The sequence below is a fragment of the Amborella trichopoda genome, chromosome 3 (assembly GCF_054954075.1).
Source record: "Amborella trichopoda isolate Santa Cruz 75 chromosome 3, AtrichopodaSantaCruz75HAP2 v2.0, whole genome shotgun sequence".
NCBI lineage: Eukaryota > Viridiplantae > Streptophyta > Magnoliopsida > Amborellales > Amborellaceae > Amborella > Amborella trichopoda.
This window is the reverse complement of record NC_142338.1, coordinates 47,745,233-47,769,010: the sequence shown is the minus strand read 5'-3', so window position 1 is coordinate 47,769,010 and position 23,778 is coordinate 47,745,233. Positions and strand designations below refer to the sequence as shown.

General features: G+C 39.6%; 1 protein-coding gene across 2 annotated transcripts in view; it reads left to right on the top strand.

Annotated features, from left to right (window-relative positions):
- The window catches only part of LOC18443828 (beta-casein (DUF760)), a 28,015-nt gene extending 14,037 nt beyond the window's left edge, over positions 1 to 13,978 (top strand). The window contains exons 3-4 of one of the 2 annotated variants that reach the window (XR_966978.3): positions 12,630 to 13,725; positions 13,806 to 13,978. Coding sequence is in view for 1 of the 2 variants with exons in the window: in XM_006854009.4 (XP_006854071.1) it covers positions 12,630 to 13,383 (754 nt within the window). In the remaining variant the exon portion in view is untranslated. Of the gene's footprint in view, positions 1 to 12,629 lie in introns of both variants that reach the window. The other variant, XM_006854009.4, reaches the window with a different exon arrangement.
- The last annotated feature ends 9,800 nt before the right edge of the window (positions 13,979 to 23,778 follow it).

The following is a 23,778-nucleotide window of genomic DNA, read 5'->3' as shown; positions in this document are numbered from 1 at the left end:
AAATTGGAAAGCTAATGAGCGAAAGTATGATTGGTTTGACATGGTCTTGGTTTCTTGTTTTCATATTTTAAGTATTGGTACTAGGTTCAGACAGCTTGCCTCCAGTGAGTTGGGTCACCTGACCTTGAGTTTTGAGCTATAATTATATGTTACAACTTCATTCATTGACTGCTATGTGTTATAGAAAAATTCCATTTATTTTGGGCATTTAAACATAGTTCCCTACATTTCATATTTCCATGTATTAAACTCAAATTTGGGTGGTCGTCAGCCTTTCACAATAGATTAAACTCAGATTTGGGCAGGCATCCATACTTCCTACCATCACCCACCTGTAAAAAGTATAAACATAAGTCAATGATAAAATTGACAAAAATTATTCCTACAAGATTCAGGGATATCTTGGTAATTTTATTTTCAAATTGATTATTTTGTAATTGTACATGTGTTTGATTTGTGAGAACTATGCATGCTCCAAATTTGAGCTTAATCCGATATATAGAAAAAATCAGAACAAAATAGATTATACACTCTCAAATAGTGGGATTTGAGTGTGAAATATAAAAAATATAGAGGATGTTTTTAATTTAAAAAATAAAATAAGATTTTTCTGCAAATTTCCTATTTTCTTTTGTTTTCCCCTTATAATATTTTACATCCAATATACCTAGAAGTGGGGAGTCTAAAACAGCATTACCACTACTCTTCTCTTTAGACCATAGTTATCGGGATCTCCCAAGAAGGTGGTCTCTCTAGCTCTGGAAGCTTGATCTTGCGCTCCTGGACAAGGGATCTTGATTCCAGATGTTTTTTGAATTTAGGGATCTTGATCTGCAAAATTGGGATCTAGATCTATGGTTAATGGGATCCAGACCCCTCTCATTCATATCATGGGTCTATGAGTAAGTGGAATCAAGGCTCCACCAACATAGAATCGAGTTTCTTTTACATATGTACCGGAGATAAGCAAACACATTTTGAGTCTCATGGACTTACCACCCCTCTTCCCCCATCCATCTTCTCTCTAAATCCCTAGCTCATAATCTGTGTGTCTATGTGTGTGTGCGAACTCGTGCAAGATCATAGTTCTCTTAAAATTCTAATTGGTTTTCAGTATAGAGATAAACTAATTGAGAAACAGTCTCAATGCCTATAACGGCAGTCTTTTTTTCTTTTCTTTTTTTGGATAATTCAGTGGGGAAGACAGGCCCCTACCCGTTTTTTCATATAGATTAGGGAGTTAGCTTTTTTAAAGGTGTCAGGGTTTGAAGATTGAAGTTTGAACTTTGAACTTGTAAGTTGAAAAAATAAACACCATAAAATTTAAGCTACTGTCGTATTTCATTATGGAACCTGTACATGTAGGAGAATAGCTGAAGTTGTGCCTTGCCCTACCTGAATCCTCTTCATTTCACTTATTGGAGTTCTATAAGCTTTATACGATTGATTGCTATCTCTACTGCCCTTGCATTGACCACATGCACTATTATAGAGACCTTTGCAGGTTGACTCTTTCTTTGCTTGTGGACCCTTTTTTCTTCTTTGTATCTGGAGTGTTTGACCAGTTGTATGCTTAATCACATGCAAGTGAGAGGACCCAAAGGAGGGAAAAGGAGGAGACCATTTTTCCATCAGATAGTAGAACCCCTTTGATGCCCAAGTACTGAAATTTGAATCCACATTTTGGGTTTTCAGTTTTACTTCTCACTTTATGAAAAACACACTCCATTGATAGAAATATTTTTAAAAACATTTAAAAACTGGATTCTTTGTATTTAATGACATTTTGGTTTTGAATTCAGAAAAAGCATTAATCATATCGTTCAACGGACTTCGTTCCAGATCTAGACTACCCTACTTGGGGAGCCTTGATTCTAAGCTGGACAGAGCTTGATTCCTTATACTCTATCATTAGATCTTGGTCAAATTTGGATCATGCTTCCTTCATATTGGCATCACGTTCCCTTTAACTCACAGAGCCATGTTGTGCGGATCTCGATCCCTATCTCACGGATCTCAGTGCATCCCTTGATCCCGCATTCCCGACCCTGTTTGGGATATGACCTTGCTCTTGATCCCTATAACTGTGCTTTGGACTGGTGTAGCTTGTCAAGATCTATCGACACCTCATTACACACGGTAGCATTTTAAAAGTAAAAGCATGCCTGTGGCAAGGCTCGAACCTGTGACCTTTGTGGAAAGATTGTTCATTCTTAAGGGTAGCAACGGGTTGGGCCTGGGCTAGCCTGCCTTGGCCCTGGGCTGGAAAAAAAAGAAAAAAAGAAAAAAAAAAAAGAAAAACTAAAAGAATAAACTAGAAAAAAAGAAAAAGGAAAAAAGAGGGCCGGGCCGAGCTGGCATTGGCCCTTGCCTTTGGGCCATATTTTGTTGCCCAGACCAACTTTTTTAGGGCCAGGCTGGGCCGCCCAGCCCATTGCCAGCCCTATTCATTCTACCATTTAGCCTTGTTTGTATCTGATCTATGACTTACTCGTAGTACTTCTATTATTTAATCAAAAAATACGTGGTTTTCTTTCTCTTTTTAAGGTAAGTTAATGTTATATGAATTATATAAGTTTAAATTGAAAAAATGGGGTAGAGAGAGGAAACAGTACATGAGTCTCTATTGTTTGTTTTGAGAACTGTTAACATTGTATTTCTATAGAAGTTTACAAAAGTATGACTGAAAGCACACCCTACCTGGGTGGCTAACAGTAAATATACATTAGTCTTCCATTATCAGTATAGGCTTATAAGAAGCGCCCATGATACAAGATTTATAATGAGATTTTCAAAAAATCTGAGTTGTGGCTTGCTCGATGAGAGAGGTGCTATTCTGTACGACTGAGGTCCTGAACAAAGAAGGAGTTGGACTTAGTCTCGGAGTCAGTATGGCTGAGGTCCTGAACAAAAAAGGAGTTGGACCTAGCCTGGCAGTCCAAATGCAAACTAGCTCCCTCCTTCGCTAGTAGATCTGCTAGATTGTTGGACATCTTCCAGGTGTGCTGCCATAAGACGCTGGTAACCCTCCATAAATGGGAAATTTCATCAAAGATTGAGGACAATTGCCAAGGAGGGGGGGACAAGCCTCTTGCCCAGGATTTGGTGTTAGAAGAGTCTCCTTCCACTATCAGTGTAGGACCTCAGGAGGAAATAAAGTTTCTCAATCCCAATAAGAGAGCCATGGCTTCTGCATATTGGGAGTCGAAAGTCCCTAGATGCGTCGAAAGAGTAAAGGGGACATTGTCCTGGCTGTCTCTGAAAACCCCCCCTGCGCCTGAGGGACCAGGGTTGCCTAAGGAGCAGCCATCAAAGTTCAGCTTGATGCTGCCCTCTAGTGGGGGTTGGCAACTGCTAATTCTTGGGGGTTTGGGAGGTCTATGTTTAAGTATGTTTTGCCATTGAGGGAAGAAAGAGTTCCTAGGGATGCCCCGAAAAGGATATGTGTTGAGAAGCCCAGAAGGTGGTTAATGAGACTATCTTGTGGAAGAGGGCTGGCTATTGTTCCTATCCAGCCAGACAGACCACATTGTAGCAGCCACCGTGGCCTTCCATAATATTCTCCCAGCCAAGGGCCACTGAGAAGCGAAGTTATGGGTGATGAGTGCTTTGACCGTGCGTGGGGTAACCCATTGGATGCCGAAGAGCTGGAGTACAAGTGACCAGAGTTTACTGGAAAAGCTGCAAAGAATGAACAGGTGGGGGTTAGATTCCTCCTCACAGAGACATAGGGCACATCTGTTTGGTAAGGAGAGACCTCTTCTTTGTAATTGGTCGACTGTGAGGGCTCTTTGAGAGTAGGCAATCCAACTAAAGAACTGGATCTTTGGTGGGGCTATGGTGGACCACACTTTTGACAGGATAGAAGTGGGGTTGAGGGGGAAGGTTGGGGGTTGAATGAGGGCTTTGTAGAAAGAGGCTACTGAAAATAGACCATAAGGGGATAGGCTTCATACCAAAGAATCACCCCCGAAGGAGGGGAGGAAGTGGGAGGATAGGGTACCCAGTAGATGTAGGAACTGAGTGCACTTGTCCTCTGAGAGGTGTCTGCGAAATGAAGGACTCCAGGTTCTTCTGCACCCACAAGAGGCAATTCCTCAGCGATAGAGGAGTTACAGTTAGTGGGGGAGAAGTGGGTAGGGAAGGCCTTGCACAAAGGTGAAGTACCAAGCTAGAGGTCCGTCCAGAATTTAACTCTGGTGCCAACTCTAGCGTAGAATTTAATGTGCCTTCTGAACTGTGGTAGGGAAGAAGCTAAAGACAGCCACACTCTAGGTGCCCTATGTTTTTGAATGCTCTCTGGTACCCAAATATCATCCTGGATCTTGTATTTTTTGCGCAATATTTGAGCCAGAGAGCATTCGGTTGGGTGGCCAGGCACCACCACCATTTGCCCAAAAGAGCTGTGTTATGCTTTCTGAGGATTCGAATCCCTAAGCTCCCTTGTTTTCTTGTTAAGCAGGTGTTATCCCAAGCTACCAGGTGAAATTTTGTCTTCTCTGCCTGGCCTGACCAGAGGAAATTTTGCATAAGTTGTTCTATGCGGTTGGCCACTTGTGCTGGCATCTGGAACAGGGACATGAAATATACTGAGGTGTTTGCCAAGGTAGCCTTGATCAGGGTTACTCTGTCTGCAAGTGAGAGATATCCACCTTTTCAGATGGCTAGGTGTCTCTCAACTTTGTCAAGCACTTGGGACCAAAGCCTTTTTTTGGGTTTCCCTAGCCCCAAAGGAAGACCCAGGTAAGTGGAGGGGAGATCTTCCACTTTGCAGTCCTAGTCTGGAATAAGGGCAGCCACCTCGTCAGTTGTCAAGGCAACGCCCATCATTTTGGATTTTCTCATGTTGACTTTGAACCCTATAACTATCTGGAAGCACTGGAGAAAGAGTTTGAGGTGTCGATCTCCTCTCGGGTGGCGTCTAGGAAAACCAGGGTGTCATCTGCGTATTGCAGGTGTGACACCAAGGGACCCTAGTTGCTAGTGGTGAAGCCAGAGTAGACCAGACTGGTAGAGGCGGGAGAGGGATCTTGAGAAGACTTCAGCGGCTATGGCAAAGAGAAATGGGGAGAGGGGATCCCCTTGGCAGAGTCCCCTGTAAGCCGAGTTTGGTGATCCATTAATGAAGATGGATAGATGGGTGGAGTAACATCGCCTCATCCACCTCCAACGATCTCTGAAGCCCATCCTCGACATGGTTTCATCTAAGATAGACAAGTCTACGTGATCGTAGGCTTTCTCCCAGTCTATTTTGAAATTAAACCTGGTTTCTTAGTTAGGTGTCTAGAGTGGAGACACTCATTAGCTACCGGGACCCCATCCAAGATCTGCCTATCTTGGATAAAGGCAGATTGGGAAGGAGAGATGACTGTTGGGAGGACTTTTTGGAGTCTTGAGGCTAGGACTTTAGCCAAAACTTTGTAGGTGGAATTCAGGAGGCTAGTAGGTAAAAAAATCCTTGAATTCCTCAGCCCCTTCGATTTTAGGCACCAGGGCTATAAAGGTGGCATTTATGGCTTTGTGAATGATTCCCCTATCAAATAATTCCTGGAAGAAATTGAGGAAGTCGGGATGGAAGGTGCTCCAAAAAGTTTTGAAAGGGGCGATTGGGAATCCATCAGGGCTTGGGGCTTTGTCAACGGCGAGGGCTTTAGGAGCTTGAAGGATCTCCTCTTTAGAGAAAGGTTGTTCCAATGAAGCTGCTAAGTCCTCACTCAAAGTCAGGAACGTAAGATCATCCATTCTAGGCTTCAGGCCAGTGGGTTGAGAGTAAAGAGATTGGAAGAATTCTATGATGGCCTGCTTGATTTGTAGTGGTTGTGTCAAAAAGCTATTATTGACTTTGAGCATCGAGATGGTGTTCTCCCTTCGGCGACAGTTTGCTATCCAGTGAAAAAAAGCTATGTTTTGATCGCCTGTTTTTAAACACTTTACCCGGGATCTCTGGAACCGGTAGATCTCTTCCTTTTTGAGAGTGGATAGGTAATCGAGTTTGGATTGAGCCCTGAGGTTTAGTTCTGAGTCATCAAGGGCTCGGGATTCTTCCAAACGGTCGAGGCGTTGGGTAGAATCCAAGAGAAGTGATTTGATTTGAGAGAAGTTGCCAGGTAAGGTTTTGCTCCAAGTTTTGAGGGAGGCTTTAAGGAGCTGGATTTTAATTTGAAGTCTGTATCCGGCTCTACCCCTGACCTGAAGCGAGAAAGAGTCCCACCAGATGGGTATCTGAGAATAGAGAGAGGCTTCTTCCAGCCAAAGAAGTTCAAATCTAAAAGGTTTTGGGCGACAATGGTTAGAAGTAGGTTTGGGTAGCGTTAAGGCTTGGGACCCCGGGAAGTGTTGATCCCATTCTGTAGAGAAGAGGAAATGGTCAAGTTTGGAGAGGGAAGAGCTAGAAGAGTGGTTAGACCACGTGAATAGGCTGCCTTGGAGAGGAATGTTCATTAGTGCATTCCTGTTGATGAAATCCGAGAAGTCCCTCATGTCCTGGGAAATGGAAGGGGAGGTATTTCGCTCATGGGACCATCTAGTGAAATTGAAGTCTCCTACTAGACACGAGGAAGGATTAGGAAGAGCTGCAATGTGGTCCAATTCAGCCCAAAAACTGTGTCTGGGAAGATGAATTTGGGCCATAAACGGTTGTGAATTTCCAAGGGGAACCATTGGTCAAGGTGGAAAGGAGGATTGTGACCGAGAAGTCTCCTACATGAGAGGAGATGAGGTTGTGTCCTAGTGGGTTCCAGATAACCCAAATGCCTCTTCACGTGCCCACAGCCGGTAGAGCCACCCACTGGGAAGGTTTTATTCCCCAGATTTGGTGGATGAGCTGCAAATTGGGCTCTGGTTGTTTGGTTTCAATGAGGGCCAGAACTGAGGGGAAGTACTTGAGAGAAATATCTCTGACATCTTTCTTCTTAGACTGGTGACCCAGTCCCCTAATGTTCCAAGTTACAATCTTCATGGGAGAGAGGAGGGGGGTGGGGACGAGGCCAGTCTGGAGGACCTCCTAGGGAAGGAGATAGCGAGGAAGACAGGGGAGTCCCGGGATGGTTTGTCCTGGAAAGAGGGGGAGGGGAAAAGGTTGAGCAGTTCTCTATGTCCTTTGGGTCTTACCTTGAGCCTGCTGTGCGCGTCTGCGGTAATGAACTTGTGGCTTGGACCTTATGGGCCGTCATGGTGAAAGCCCATGATTCTGTACATTTCTTTTATCTTGTCTATGATGTTAGAGTTCCTACCATCTGCGGCCTCATCCTCCCTTTAGCTGGAACCTTCTGCTATGGGTGGGGGATTGGGATTAGGCTGACTTGGGTCATCGGGGAAGTCCCTGAATTGTTGTGGCTGCGACTCAGGGCTAAAGGGAGGATAGAGGTTAGGGGGTAAAGGATGGAGTGGTTCACGAGGTGAGCCAGGTGCTGAAATGGGCTCGGTCTCCTGAGATGTAGTGGAGGCAGGGGGACCCCTCGAATGTGGATGGGGGAGAGTTTGGTCTACTAGGGCAAGAGAGGAAAATGCTCCTGGTAGGGGTAGGGGTGGTGGACAGGCGAGCTGAAAGCCTGTTGGGTGTCAGGGTTGAGAGGCCAAAGGATGGGCGAAAGGGGAGAGGGGAGGTAGGCAAGGTAATGGTAGGTCTGGACGGAGGAGAGGGTAGCGATAAGGGTAGAGTGGTAAGAGGGCCAAGTGAAGTGAAGGGAGTTGACTCTGGTGAAGCTAACCAGGTGGGGGGTATAGGAGAGAAAGGGGGCCAACAGGGAAGAAAGGGAGTCAGTATCCGGGGGCGGGAGATCCTAGGTTTGAGTGGTCACGATGCCTTGGGGAAGGAGGTTACGGTCCATAGGGGATAGTTGAGAAGGGTCAGTAGGTTCCTCAGGGGTATGGAGAGGCAGTGAGAAGTTAGAAAGGTGAAGAGGGAGGTAGGTTATTGAGATGGGGGGGAAAGGAGGGTGCAATGACAAAGAGTGCAGCTGACTGGAGGGGGAAGAGGACCGCTGAGGTGACGAAGGAGATTCCTTTGCAGTCTCTTGCTGGAAGAGGGAAGGGCTAGTGAAGCCGGGGTTGATGAGAGAGGGGAGGGAACAACGAGAGAGGTAGGTTAGAGGGGGAAGCAGGCAAGGTCAGGTTGTCGGCGAAGGGAGAAGACGGGGGCGGCTCAGGTGACAGGTGTGGAGGGGGGATGCTCGAGGAGGACAAGTGGCTGGGTGCGTCGGTCGAGGGTGGGAGAGGCGACGGCAGGTAGGCGGAGGATCACGAGGAGGGAGGGGAAAAGGCGAGGGGGGTAGGTGAGTGGCCCCAGACGATGCCGAACAAATCAGTGGGCTGGAAGGAGCCTCGTATGACACGTGTCCAAGGAGGGAGAGGAAGGGGGCAACTGGTCAAGGGGTCTCAAAGCAGGAGGAGGGATGATGGGGTCTTTCGAAAACGACAGGCTCGGGTCAGTCGTGGTACCCGAGGAGAGAGGCAAAAGGTCCTTGCGAGCCTCTTTTCCGGGTCAACTAGAGGTGGGCAGGGAAACAGTCATGGGCGGGTCAGAGGGGGCCTGCACCCTAGGAAGCGGGTCAGTGGAGGCCCGCCCTTCACTAGATGTGGAAGGTGGAGGTGGCTGGGCCGGAGACAAGGCCATCGGATGGGGCTGGGCAGCTTTGAGGCTACCGTTGACAATCGACCTTTTAGGGGTCTGTCGACGTCTTCTGCTTGAACGAGCTTTCTTTGAGACCAGGGTCCAAGAAGCAGCCTCTGCGATCGTAGGTTTGGAGAGGGTGGCATGGTGTAGGAAAGCAGGGGATGGAGGGGAAGCCAGAGTCTAGAGGGTAGAGATTGGGAAGAAGAGGTCGTTGACTTCGAGCCACAGAGTTTTGGGAATCAAAAGGGGGTCCAGGACTTCCACCAAAACTCTGATTGAGCCCAGGGGGAGGGTTTCAATCGAGATCCAATGGATCGAGATAAAGGAACCACAAGCAGCTGCGAGGCGGCGGAAAGTGTCGGGTGTCCAAGCTTGGAGAGGGATGTTGTTGAAAGTTAACCACACCGATGGCGACCAAGAGCGAAGGTAGCAACAGGCTCCATGAAAGGAAAAGGATTTTGGATCTTGAAGAGCGAGTTGAGCGCTGCTTGAAGAGGGGAAGGAGAAGATGATTTCGCCATTTGCGAGGTGATTGTAGGTGATATTAGGTTCCCTCCAGTATTTTTGTGCAACCCTTTCAATGCCTCTGATGTTATGGCGCTCAGGCTAGAAGCATCCAATCAGAGATGCGAGCAGTTTAGGCTTTGATTTTTTGATCTCTCCTGGATCGATGGAGATACAGTAGGGGAGAAAAGGGGACCATTCGGTGCTGCGTTTCCTATGCTCTTGAAGCAGAGGAGGGGGATTGCACGGAGTGGGGGAAATAATGGGCTTAGTGGAGGCTACAACCTGGGAAAAGGAGGCCTTAGGGGAGGGACGGGAGGAAGGATGGGAGGAGGTAAGCGAAGATCTCAGCTGAGGGGGGGGGGGGGGGGGGAAGAGAGGAGGACGGCAAGGTCCTAGGATACAGCTTGTAGATATCGTTCCAGCAGGTAGGAAGGTGGGAGACGAGAGGGAAGGAGCGTGAGACGCGAGAAGAGACTCTCATGGTCTGTAGCGCAAGCAACAGCTCATATACATATATTGTTGCAGCATTTCAGGCATACATGAGTCTCTATTGTTGATTTGCTTTTTTGATTATGCATGGCATTAATGGCATGGATGATTGAAGATATTTCATCTATTTAATTATGACAAACTTCATTTTCTAAAGGTTTCTCTCACCTTAAAGTTGCAAACTGGAACCCTACTTTGAAAAACTTGATGGTCATAATTTAGTTCTCAAAACTTTTTTGAAAAGTCTTTCAAATACATCTCAAAAGACTTCTAAATTCTTTTGGTACACTTTGCTTTTGACAGCATATTGGAATAACCTCTAGGGGGCCATGTATTTCAGTTATTATCTATTATTTCTGCTTTAAGCCTCTGAAGAAAAATTTGCCCACCTGGGCGTGTAGGCTGGCGAGACCCCTTGGCACATCTGCTGTGGGCTAGGTGGGCATCTTGGCCTGCGTATTATCACCCCCCTTAGACAAAAAAGTTAAAACCTAAGCCCCCCTTAGAAAAAAGTAAAAAGACTAATGCCCTCTTGAAAAAAGTGAGAATAAGAAGAAGACGATCCTGTAAAAAAAAAAAAGTAAGAAGACTAAATGCAAGAAGAAGGAGGTCCCCTTTATAAAAAGTACGAGAATGCAAGGCCCCTTAAAAAAAGAAGACGAAGAAGGAGTGTCTAACAAAGCAACCCCAATCCCTCCTCTCTCTCTCTCTCTCACACACACACACACTCTCTCTCTCAAGCCTCTTTTCTCTCTTTCTCTCTCTCTAAGGTGAATCCTTCAGTAAATATGTGAGGTGGAGTGTTGGGTGTTTGCTTGCAGTAGGGGGAGAATCAATTCAATATTTTCAAAAGAAAGCCCAGTCTCTCTCTCTGTCTCTCTCTCTCTCTCTGCCTCTCTCTATTCTTTCTCTTCTCTAAGGTGAATTCGGGGGGCATAGTGGAAATCCAGGATTTACTTTTACTGCTCCCACTCTCTCTCTCTTCTTTCTCTCTCTATGTATTGTCCATTCTCATCTCAAGGGCACACATGTCCCACCTGCTTTCATATAATCCAATTTAACACTTCATACACACCTCATATGAAAAAAAAACCTTCCTTCGGGCTGGCTAGAAGCCTAAGCAACTGAATCCGCTTTCTTAAAGGTTGCTTTAACCATTGGAGATCATGAGAATCTATGTTACATTGACACGCTTGTCAACATACAAGACACAGACACATGAAATCCGTATTGACATGTGTTTGGAATTTTCATTTTTTGGATTTGCAGGCACGGCATGTTTGCTATGTGGACACACGAGTCTACACATTGGACAAACAAGACACATGTCCTTTTTGTAAGACAAGCATGATCCAAATTGTAAGAGACACATGTCACGTACGGTTATTGAGTTCTCATGCCTATAATTTGGACACGTGTCATCGATTTGGACCAACATGTTTATTTAAAAAAGTTAATTCTTTTAGTAAAAAGTCAAAAGTTAGTTTTATATATAAATATATGTAGACATGTATGCGTTGTATGGACATGTTGTCCTGCAGACTTGGCGAAATATAGGTCAGTCAGTTGGGTGCTTCGAATCGCAGTTAGATACGTTTTCTTGTCAAGCTCAATCATATTTTTCTTTGTTCACTTTTTCCTTTTTTTATAAAACTTGGAAAAGCAAAGTTTCGTCGGCAGTTTAGCTGATTCGTCAAGGCAGATCATTTTGATTGCAGAAAAGATAGACTTAGTATTCAACTTTCGCTGAAGCAATACAAAGAAAGCAAGATACTGGTTTTTTATTTACTCGTAGCCGACCACATTTATCTTTGGTAGAGTTATTCTTTTGAAACAGGTGCTTCTTTGGATGTTCCCGCCAAGATATTTTTATTTACTTCCGTTGATCGTCAAACATATATTCTCTTACCACCCAATGGATGATAAGTAAATTCACATCTGGACCTCTAGTATTGGATCGCTGTCTCTCCCAAACTTTAAGTCTCTTGTATTGAGAGCCTTTGACCCTGAAGCAACTGATGGAGTGACCTACAAGTAGGTGATACCTGCTTTGTTAGTTTTCTCAGATGGTCATGCTACGCACAAGATACATCTTCAAATCTGTGCTCTTCCACTATCATCTTCAACATGCTTATTGCTCACTGGTCACCATATTCGGTGAATAATCTACTAGCCATTTATATCGTACTATGATCCTAGCCTTTGTTATAGTAAGTTTCTAGCTTTTGAGCCAATTGAGTGACTGTTGGCATGCTAGATGTTGCATGAATTCTTTTATTTAGGGATAGTACCTAGATCAGACTCGTGAGGTATCTGATGAAGAGTATTTTGAATCTCTTTGTGTTCTCACTGACCTGATTATCTCTTCATTGAGGGCATCATATCTATTCTGCTTCTTCAAGTAAGATTATGTTCTATTTTATCTCAGAATTGATCATATCCATGTTAGCATCTTTGTGTTTCCTCAAGATTTGCAGTGGATTGATTGATGGATGAAATGCTAGCAATGATATCACATATAACAATGAAAAAATTAATATAAATCACAGATAGTGTTATTTTAAGATGACGTGGTTCTAGAAGTATGTATGATAAATCTATACCCATTCCTGTATTTCTTCATGGCTATTATTATACCATGTGTTTGGCTTCGTATTTTTTCTTATCACGAATGGGATAGTGGGTCATTTTGTTAGAATTTGATATCTAATTATTAATGTTTTATGAGGATGTAAACATCATGCATTTTTGCTTCATGGGTTATGGGTTATAACATCATTATTCAAGCTTTGGTACACCGGCATACTCGGAATATCTTCTATATGGATAATACGCATTCCAGTTACACTATTTGCACAAAATCTTGAAAGAAACAAAGAGAAATGTAGATGTTTGTTACCAATTCATTGCTAGATCTGGAAGACCTGTGTGAAGTTATGCTTTCCTTTTTCTTTTCAATTTGTGTTATTCTTTTCTCCACGCCATCATGGATTTTAAATGGTGTATCGAAAAAAACCAGGAGAATTGCCGAAGTAAAGGACAAGGAGCGACAAAGGGCATTGGAGGAGATCATATATGCACTAATTGTGCAGAAGTTCATGGACGTCGGAGTTTCCATGTTCCCCAACATTCCCACACCCTCATATTCATGGCCAAACCAAGAAAGCAAGCTCCAAACCATCCACTCAAACGAAGCCTTTGAGATGATCGAGAACCACTTGGCTCTTGTTTTAGGAGGCCGATGGCCTAATCCCACTCAACCCAGAATTGAAATAAGCAAGCTAAGAATTGGGAAGCTCTATGCTGCCTCAATAATGTATGGTTACTTCCTTAGAAGAGTAGATCAAAGGTTTCAACTAGAGAGAAGCATGGGTACTCTCTCTCTAGAAGTTGAAGAAGATGAGAGTGACCAAGTAACTGAGGGCGAATTTTTTGATGCTGAATTTCTGGTAACTGAGTCAGATTCCGATGATCCTAAGTCATACCTGTTAAGATCATATGTTATGCATTTGAATTCTGAGTCTCTGCAAAGATACGCAACAATAAGATCAAAAGAGGCTGTGTCGGTCATTGAGAAGCAAACACAAGCCTTGTTTGGAAGACCGGATATAAGGATGGCGGAGGATGGGTCTCTTGATGCTTTGAATGACGAGGTAATAGCTGTGAGCTTTGAGAGTTTGAATGCATTGGTTTTGGAGGCGGTGGCCTTTGGTTCATTTCTATGGGATGTTGAGGGTTATGCGGATTCGAAATATCATTTTCTGACGAATTGAACCAGCGAGAAAATGGATAAGAACTGAAGTACTTGCAGTGGCCTTGTGTTGGGTAAAAGTTCTTGGTGGAAAGATCACATTGTTAATGGTCCAGTGCTTAGAAGATACATGTAAATATGCCTCTCTCCCCCCCAACCCCTTTTTTCTCCCTCTCCCCGCACTGGTCTTAAGCTGGATAATGAAGTATGCAGGTTTTGGAGATTTGACCAGAACCAGTTGTTTTTTGGTTAACGAAGCCTGGTAGATGTTTATTGGATATGTTAAGTGGAGGATGTTTGAAGTGAGAGATCGTGCTCCGAGACCTGGTGGATGATGTGAAGCTGATCTTGATTCGATTATATTGTAAGCTCCCTCTGGTATCTCTCTCTTATAAATTATTATACTGGGAACACATTTCTGATGTATGCTGATGTATGCTGCAGATCGTTGCACTCAGGTTTTAAGCTTTTTTCAGAGTCCTGAAAATGGATGCCATGATATCCTTTTATGTGCACGCTGTTATTTATTTGCCATTTCTCTCACACCTGATGATTGCCATTTGTTTTATGTAGACTTTTGCCACTGAAATAAGAAAACCATTAAAAGCTTTTTAGCATTGTACAGGCCAATGATTTCTTCTCTCTTTTTTCGACGCATGGCTGGCCTTTCCCTATTAAAATTATGGCTCTGTATAATTCTCTCTCTCTCGATCTCGCGAGTCCTCAACCTATATAACTAGGGCCAAATTCAGGCTTCACTGATTAAGAAAAAATCCGTGTGATACCTGTACACTCTAGTTTCCTGCAGTTTCTCTATATGCTTTCTAAAATACCATCATTCCATCTATCAAGAGAAAAAATTACTTTCAAAACCCGTTCTCCTATATGGTTGAAGTAGGTGACGGTTCAGATACTTCGACAACAAATTTGCCAACGGTTCGGATTCCTAAACATTGTTGGAACCTATGATTGAAAACAAGATTAGTTAATTAGTCATCATATCGTAAGTAGGAGCAAAAGATCTATGGAATTTCTCTTATTACCATACCACCATAGCAGAGATCAATCTAGTGAGTGGAAAGATATAAACACAAAGGTTTGAGTCATGTGGAAAAATATAAAGTATCCAAAATGCAACTTCTCTATACATTGGTAAAAATGTTCAAACAACACTTGCTCATTATTTTAATCCATAGTATGTTACTCTCTGCTACTAGTTAAAGAAGAACTATCGGGAATGAAGTAATTGTAATTATTTATCTTTACTATATTCCCCCCAGAGAAAGAGGAAAAGGGATGAAGGAAGTGCAATAGAAAATGTAGAAGTTTCTTTATTTTTTCTTTTATATGTTCATCATTCCTCCTCATTGGGATGGAGTTGTTCTCTTTTCTTATCAGTTACATGCTTTATGAACGAGCTTGTTCCGTTGGAATATCTAATTTTACTTGTAGTCAGAGGGATGAAAGATATAGGTCAATATATCTACTAAGACAACGTGTGTTTTATTGAAAGATCAGCTGTAAGGATGAGATAGATTTAGAGGCACACATTTTCATTTTTATAGCGGACAGAATCTTTTTGGTCTAATTCCTGAAATTCCAATCCATCTCTACTCTACCTATATGCCGAGGCAAGATTGGTGTTTCAGTCTTAAATTTGTAGGTTATTCGTGACCATCAAGGAACCATATGAAACTGAGGTATCATCTATGGTTCTAGATAAGAAATGATAACTATGATGTTATCGTTTGCAATGATTATCTAATACAGTGGAGACACAATCTCAATATGATTTACATTTTACAAAAATGTTACACTTTTTTGTCATTATTTAATGAGTAACGATCCGATATCTCCCACATCCATATGTGTAGGACCCTAAAAGATCACCATTAAATTTGGTACATATATCTTGAAAAGTCAAGTCCAACACCATGTGATAACGTTTTTAGAGATTTGTGTCAAATTTAATGGTGATCCTTTGGGGTCTTACACATATTGATGTGGGAGGGTCTCATAGGATCGTTACTCTTATTTAATTCCTAAATTACCTTTAGTTTGGACCCCATATGTTTGAATTGGGGCCTTCCTTTTTAGGTGGGAGACAGTTTAGGTGTTCGGCTTAGTTTTGTAATTTTTCAAATGGGAGAGGGGTTTGATTGTTAGATATCTAAACTGAGCCCATTAACAAAAAAAGCAATAGTGGGCGGTTGTCCAAACTTGCCTAATTATAGTTTCTTAAAGTGGGTTTCGAAACCCACAAAAGGAACATAAGTGAGAGGATTTAAATACCTAATATCTATATATGTACAGATAATGGGTGTTTAAAGTCTATGGCCCTCTCACATGGAGCTCATCTCTCTCACACATCATGGCCAAGGTACCATCACCCCTCTCCTAAGAATCACCAGCCTCCTTTCTCTCTCTCTCATCTATGGAGAAGACGGATGAAATTGTAAAGTGTAAAGAAGAAAGAAGAGAAATTTTTTATTTAGTATAAATTGTCGATGTCAATTTCTAGGTAAAGAAGTGATAAAATATTGGAGGGGGGATGAGGGGTACTATGAAAGTTTCAGCAAAAAATTAATATCGATTGTAAGGAAAAAAATTTGGTAGGAACTATCCTGAAATTGAAATAGAAAATTGGGCGTTTCCTAAGAAAAATTTGCAAAAAAAATTAGAACAGGCAGGTTTTATTGTGAAATATAGATCCAATGAGATTTATATATATAAGAAAAGTACAAAAAAAATCATTTATCTTTGATACAAATAGGTCACAATCACTCTTATCCAATGGTTTAAAAAGCGGATCGGTGACCCGGATCGAGCACTTAAAAAACGATCCAGATCGGTGAATCGACGATCCGGATCGAAAATCGGCTGAATCGGTAGGATTAAAAGCTTCAAAAAAATCCGAAAAAATTATTAAAATTAATTATAAATGTTATTTTTTAGGAATCCAATAAGAAATGAGGGTACTACAGTATTAACTTTTATTTTTTTCATCTATTTGTGAATATTGAGATGCTATTTCCCTGTATAAAGTTATGTTAATAATTAAATTTGCATCACATAAAAGAAAAATTATAGAATTATCATGGATAAAATATATAATTATACATGGACTATTATAAAAAGTAGACTAATCAACGAAAGAATGGTCATTAAAATCTTGTTTTGGCGAAAAACCCTAATCCGCTAAAAAAACCCAAATTATTACAGCCTAACTAACTATAATCCAAAATTATTACAACCTAACTAATTATAATATTATATATTGAAATTATAATTATTAGTTTACATTTTATAATTATTTTATTAGACAAATAATAACAAATTAAAAATATTTTATAATATTATCTCATTTAAAATGTATTATTGACAACTGTAAGAAAAATAGTACATTACATGATTTATAATGTAAAAAATTTGGTTATCAATGTAAAAATTAATAAAATACGTACAAATTTTGGAAATAACATTTCAATTTTTTAAAAATATATTTTTTTAGGTTTCTATAATAAATTTAGTGAAAGAGATTGCTAGTAGAAAGATGGAGATTTCAAATAGAATAAAATTTTTATTTTTTATTTTTTATGCCTTTCATATTATTTACAAAAATAATTATACCACTATATACAACAAAAATTAACCGCTATACAAAAAGTTAACTTTTTTATTTTTCATTTTTTTATGCCTTTTATATTATTTACAGAAATATTTATATAATATATAAAGCACAAAACATAACCACCACGCCACCTCACCACATGTAGTTATAACTTGCTTATTAATAGAATATATTTACATTTCTTTTTCATTTAATGATGTTTGGGAATTATCCCACATCGAAAGATGGGTATTCAACTTTAGTATATAAATACCTATGTAATATGAATTAAATCATACGTGTGGAAACATTGGGGCAACCTCACACGTGCGCGTACGCATGCACACTTGCGCGTATGCGTGAGCACACGCGCATGTGTTTGTGCCCACGTGCACACGTATCCGTGTCGGAGTGATGACGTCAGAACCACCAGTTGATGATATCATCGGGCGGTTTACAATTTAAAATCGTCCGGTTCGACTAGGCGTTTTTTAAAACCCTGCTCTTATCTATTAAATTTCAAATCAAGTGGTTGTAAAAGTATTATTGACTAGACTCAAAGTTTAAAAAAAAGTTTATCAATTTTCGTGATGCACGCTAAGCCATCCAATTAGACATATCCAATGGCTAGAGTAATTATAACCTTCTTGTAACCAAGATAAATAGTCTCATAGTATATAATCCCTCATATATATATATATATATCCCATTAGAAAAATGGCAAGCTTTTATGCTTCCCATATTGCATAAAACTTATATGCTTCTCTCTATCCAACCGTCTATTCTAAATGGACGGCTGAAATGGCCCCAATCATAATGTCACATTTCTACATTATTTTATTTTAAATTTTTTTACAAACTATTTTGACATCAAATTTTGGGTGTCCACTCCTCTCTTAAAGTCGCAAGTGAAAAAAATATTAAAAAAATATTTTCAATAAAATAAAATGATCAAAATACCTCTAAATGTTCAAGGTAATTTTGGTTATTATATTTTATCAAAATTTTATTTTAAATTTTTTTGTTTAGGTGCAATTCATTGAGATAATGATACGTACCAAATTTCATATTCATATAATTTGGGGGGGGGAAAAAAGAAACTAAAACTAAAATACTCTGAGGCATGAGATCTATAGATCAAATAGTCAGTGGTTGATCTAAATTGGACGGCTAAACAGGGCAAGCATATATCTTATCTTCAGTGGAAGTATAAAAACTTTTAGAAAAGTATGCAAAGAGACTATTTATCACAACCATTCTTATCCATCAAATTTCAAATCAAGTGGTTGTAAATGTATTTGTAACTACATTAAAAGCCCAAAAAAAAATTTCTTGAACTTCATAACACACCTTAAATCATCCAATTGGGTATTTAATCCAATTAGGTATTTAACTGTTAGGATGAATTGTAATTTTTTTGTACTAAAAATAAATATTCTCACATAATACGATCCTAAGAACCTTAAAAACAATATATAAAAGTGGACAAGGTTCCTAAGTTTTACCCGTGTGAACTACACATATGGCGTCACGCACATGGGATTTGGTGCTCCAAAGTCAATTTCACAATCATTGGCCGAGACCCGTTCTCGACACATGGGCATTCCAATCATCACACGTGTCCAAGACTTGCATGGAAACGTAGAAACCCACTCGCTTGCGTCAGCGTGAGAACCGTTGGTCCAATACGACAGTGCCACGTCAGCTGATGGAGGTTTGAAATGTCGCGCGAAAGGGACAGCCCAGCTACTGACGTTTTGCCACGTGTAAAATTTGTATAGTGGACCGCGCTTGCCATATATGCTTTGTTTTAGCCCTCAAATATTTCTTATTTGTTTGTTAAATTATTTGATTTAAGAAATTCATTTCAAAGGAATAAGAAGATTAATTTCTTTACATAACAGGAACATGCTGATATGATAAGAAAAAAGTTTATATAAGGTTGCAACCATATAATTAAGAGTTACGGATGCATCTCAAAAATCTATCGAAAAAGGTAGTTTTAATGTTAACTTAGATTGATCATCTCGACATTGAGACGCATGACCATGAAAAATAAAAAAGTTTTAAGTTTCAGAAATAGTGCATTTTACAACATATTATTTTCACTGTCAATTTTCAAGATATTCATGTGTTTATCGATCTACATGACTTTAACCATTTTAAAAATTTAAAATTTTATAATTAAATATAAAAATAGATTTTGAGATAATCCTAAAAACATTTTACATCAAAATTATATACCATGATAAAATTTGAAGGCACGCCTTACCACTACAGCTACGGATGCATCTATATGCCAACTGCACCCATATAATAATATCCATTGAAGTCATCTCTCTCTCATACACACTTATTTTTTATTGTTCAAACTCATACAACCTTAAATTGAAAAGTTCATATAAGGTTAATATTCAAACTCATACAACCTTAAATCGAAATGTTCAATTGCACCCATATAATAATATCCATTGAAGTCATGTCTCTCTCACACACAATTATTTTTTATTGTTCAAACTCATACAACCTTAAATAGAAAAGTTCATATAAGGTTAATATTCAAACTCATACAACCTTAAATCGAAAAGTTCATATGAGGTTAATAAGGTTAACACGCACATGCATGCGTGCACATCGGTTCAGGCCTAAAAAACGCCTTCACATGTGTGTACACGTCACACGTGGGATACACACCACTCCCACATATGCCATACGTGCGACACACACCACTCCGCCTTAGTATTTTCACATTTATGTTTATCTTCTAATTACATAGTAATTTATATAGCATATTTGAATACTCATCCTTCGATGTAGGATAATTCTCAAACATCATTAAATGAAAACAAAATGTAAATATATGTTATTAATAGGCAATTTCAAACAAATATGTTAAGGAAGCATGATGGTTATCACTAATGTTTATTTTATTAATTTTTACATTGATAACTAAATTTTTTATTTTATTTATTAATTTTTATATTATAAATCATGTAATGTATTATTTTTCTTACAGTTGCCAATAATACATTTTAAATTAGATAGTATTATAAAATATTTTTAATTTGTTATTATTTATCTAATAAAATAATTATAAATTATAAACTAATAATTATAATTTCATTATATAATATTATAATTAGTTAGGTTGTAATAATTTTTTATTATAGTTAGTTAGACTGTAATAATTGGAGTTTTTTTAGCGGATTAGGGTTTTGCGCTAAAACGAGATTTTAATGGCCATTCTTTCATTGATTTAGTCTACTCTTTATTATAGTCCATGTATAATTATATATTTTATCCATGATAATTCTATGATTTTTCTTTTATGTGATGCAAATTTAATACTTAAGTTTATACAGGGAAAGAGCAACTCAATAATCACAAATTGATGAAAAAAATGAAAGTTAATAATGTAGTACCCTCATTTCTTATTGGATTCCTAAAAAACAACATTTATAATGAATTTTAATATTTTTTTCAGATTTTTTTGAAGCTTTAATCCGACCGATTCAGCCAATTCTCGATCCTAATCCTAATCGCCTATTCATCGATCCGATTCGATTTTTAAGGTGCCCGATCTGATTCATCGATCCAATTTTAAAACCATTGGATGGGTCTATTTCGGGTGGTTGGGATTCTTAACGACGACGCTTTTTTAAAAAATAAATAATGCCAATATTTTATCAGAAATTATCGTCACTCTTGAAGAATTATGAGTCACATAAGTTTGTTTAATATTAATTTAATCATAAATTAATGGGATAATTAGGGGGGCGGGTGAGACAACCGGACACGGAACCAGGCGTCGCTGTCAGGTTCGGGCAAATGGAAAACACTGCGTCAACGTTAACGGCCCTTCACCGAACGACCGCGAATATAACGCCGTTAAGTTTGATAGCAACTATGAAGCGGTCACCATTTCCACGTCATCTTTTCCGAATGAAGTGTCCTCCAGATCAGATTTTTAGCCACATCAGCACTTTGAGCCAAATGACCAAAATACATGAAGCAATCCATAACTAATGAGAACATAGGGGTTGTAACGGGTCGGGTTGGATCTGGGTCCCGCCACTCTCGGATAGGAAAAAATTTGTGGGACCTAGACCCGAACGGATCCAAAGCTATCAGACCCAGTCTTGGACCTAGACCTATACCCTACCTAAAAATTAAAAATATATATTTAAATATTATGGTAAATATATACCTAAGTTATTTAAATATTATAGTTAAAAATATATAATTATATTTATGTAAATCTTAATTAAATATGATATATTCAATATTATTTAAATGATAACCTTATTGGGGTCGAGTTCACCTAGACCCAATAACCTGCCGGGTCCAATTTTTTGACCCATGCTAGAATCTGGGTCGCACCCTTTTTTGTCGAGTTAGGGTCCACTGCCACTCCTACGAGAATGGCCTCGAATTAATTGAACACGATAATACAAGGATGAATTTCAAGCAAATGACTCGAGTCGGACATCGGACTCGCTAGGTTCCTGAGCTCTATGTAGTGTTTGTCAAAGACTTCGTTGAGTTTAATAAAAGAAAAAAGTTTATAAGGTGTCAACCTTATATTATGGGAGTAACGTGCACTTAAAAAATCCACTAGAGAAAGGTTGTTTTATGATGGAAAACCCTCAAATCAATCATCTCGATCTTAAAATTCATAGATATAAAAAAAAGAATTATAGTTCTAAAAATAATTCATCTTCTAATACATTATCTGGACCGTCCATTTTTTAGATTTTTAAGTACGCATAGATTTGCATGATCATCACCATTTCTAAAATTTTAAATTTCATAATTAGAGGTAACAATAGATTTTCATATCATTGCAAAAGGCTTTGCAGTACTTTAACTACAGTTTTGGCATAAATTGATCAAATTACACATGAGAGATGAACACTTTAACACCTTAATTATGTCTTTTGATTTAATTTCAAAATACCCACATAAAACACATGATCTTGAGTTTAAATGGCTGCAAATGGGTAAAAACGTTAAATATTTTATCTCTTATTAGTATTTTGATGATTTTCTCATTTCCCACACTAGTTATGCTTGACCCAATCACCACAAGTAGTGTCACTTCTATGGCACAAGTGTATTTTGGTCTTGCAATAGATGTTTTTCCAAAGTTCTATATATTGGGTTTTGTGATAACCAAATCACTACATTTATAAGTTTTTTTAAAGATTAAGGGTATTATGGAAAATAAAAAATAGATTTTTTTGGGAAACAAGAAAGTAATATCTTTATAAGAGAGTGAATGATGACATAATACTCATCTTTTTATGATCATTCCTTTGGGGGTTATAGGAATGGATCTCCAATATGGAGATGGGTCTTCAAGAAAGAGAGACATAGCATCTGAGAGATGAGCGGTATTCCCATGAGTTTTGAGTTGGTTAACTTCTACTTCTAGAGAGAAAAAATCTCTATGTTGCTCTCGAGGTTATTTTTTCAGTAGCGGTATTGTGGTGGAAAATGGGATGTCGATCAACAGCGTTGCTCGGTCGGGAGAGCGGGTTTAGAAGGGAAGATCGGTGATGGTCTTTTACCGATGTTTAGAGATATGTATTATCTCTTGTAACCCAAAACTGTAATCTTCATTGTGATAGTGGATTTCTAGTTGTTGAGGCTATGGATGTAGGTCTATGAGGTGAACCATGTAAATCTTGTGTTGTTGTGGTGTGCCTGTTTTTGCGTTTGTGTTTGTTTTATTTCTCGCACTCAATTTATAAGTTGTATTCATCTACTTCGCATTTGACCAATTGAGTACATGATCTTGGATGAAATCCCGGTCTTTGAGATTCCCGGTTCCGCAAGTAAGGGGTTCACAAGAACCCTACACCATAGAGGCAATATAGTCATTGAATTATTGAGATTAGTGCATTTATTATGCTTTGTTTTGAGCATATTGTGCATGTACTACAAAGTTATGTGGAAGGATTTTTTGATATGAAATATTGTGATCTACCTAGGGGTGGCAATGGACCTAGACCCAACCCATACTCGACAGGGGTCCAGGTATGGGTCCAAGTTTTGGACCCATGGGTAGGGTCCGGGTCCAATAAAGGATACCCAAATATTCCCTGGTCCGGTTATGGGTCATGTTAATACCCGACCCGACGAGTACCTGGACCCGAAATTTTAGTTTACCCAAATGCCAAATCCCCAACCCTAAAATCGTTTCAATGCTTTTTGTCTTCTTTCGGTTCCCCAAACGGCCAAACCCCATCGCCATCCTTTGTCTCTACAATTCTCCTTCTCTCAGTTTCTTGGAGACGTAGCTCTCTCTGGATCTCAAATATCTCTCTCTCTAATTGCCCACCCTTGAAAAATTAGTTTTCTGTTGTTCACCATTGTAGGTTACAAAAAAAGAAGCTCATAATGAGGGTGACAATGGACCCGACTAGACGTGAGACCCGATAAGATAGACCTGGGACCCGATAGATACGGGTATGGATCCAATGGGTAGGGTCCGGGTCCAAAACCTGGACCCCGAATACATCCGCGTCTGGGTCTGGGTCCAGCCGGACCCAACCCATTGCCACCCTTAGATCTACCTAAGAATTGCCGAATGATTATTATATATAGAAAAAGGAATTAAATAAGGGAAAGTTTATATAAAGTTGCCACCTTAAAATGTAGAATTACATATGCACTTTAAAAATCTATCAGAAAGGTTGTTTTAATGTTGGAAAACACTCTATTTGATCATCTTGACATCGGGATGTATGAATATAAAAAACAAAGTTTTTGAGTCTAATAAATAGTGCATCTTGCAACACATTA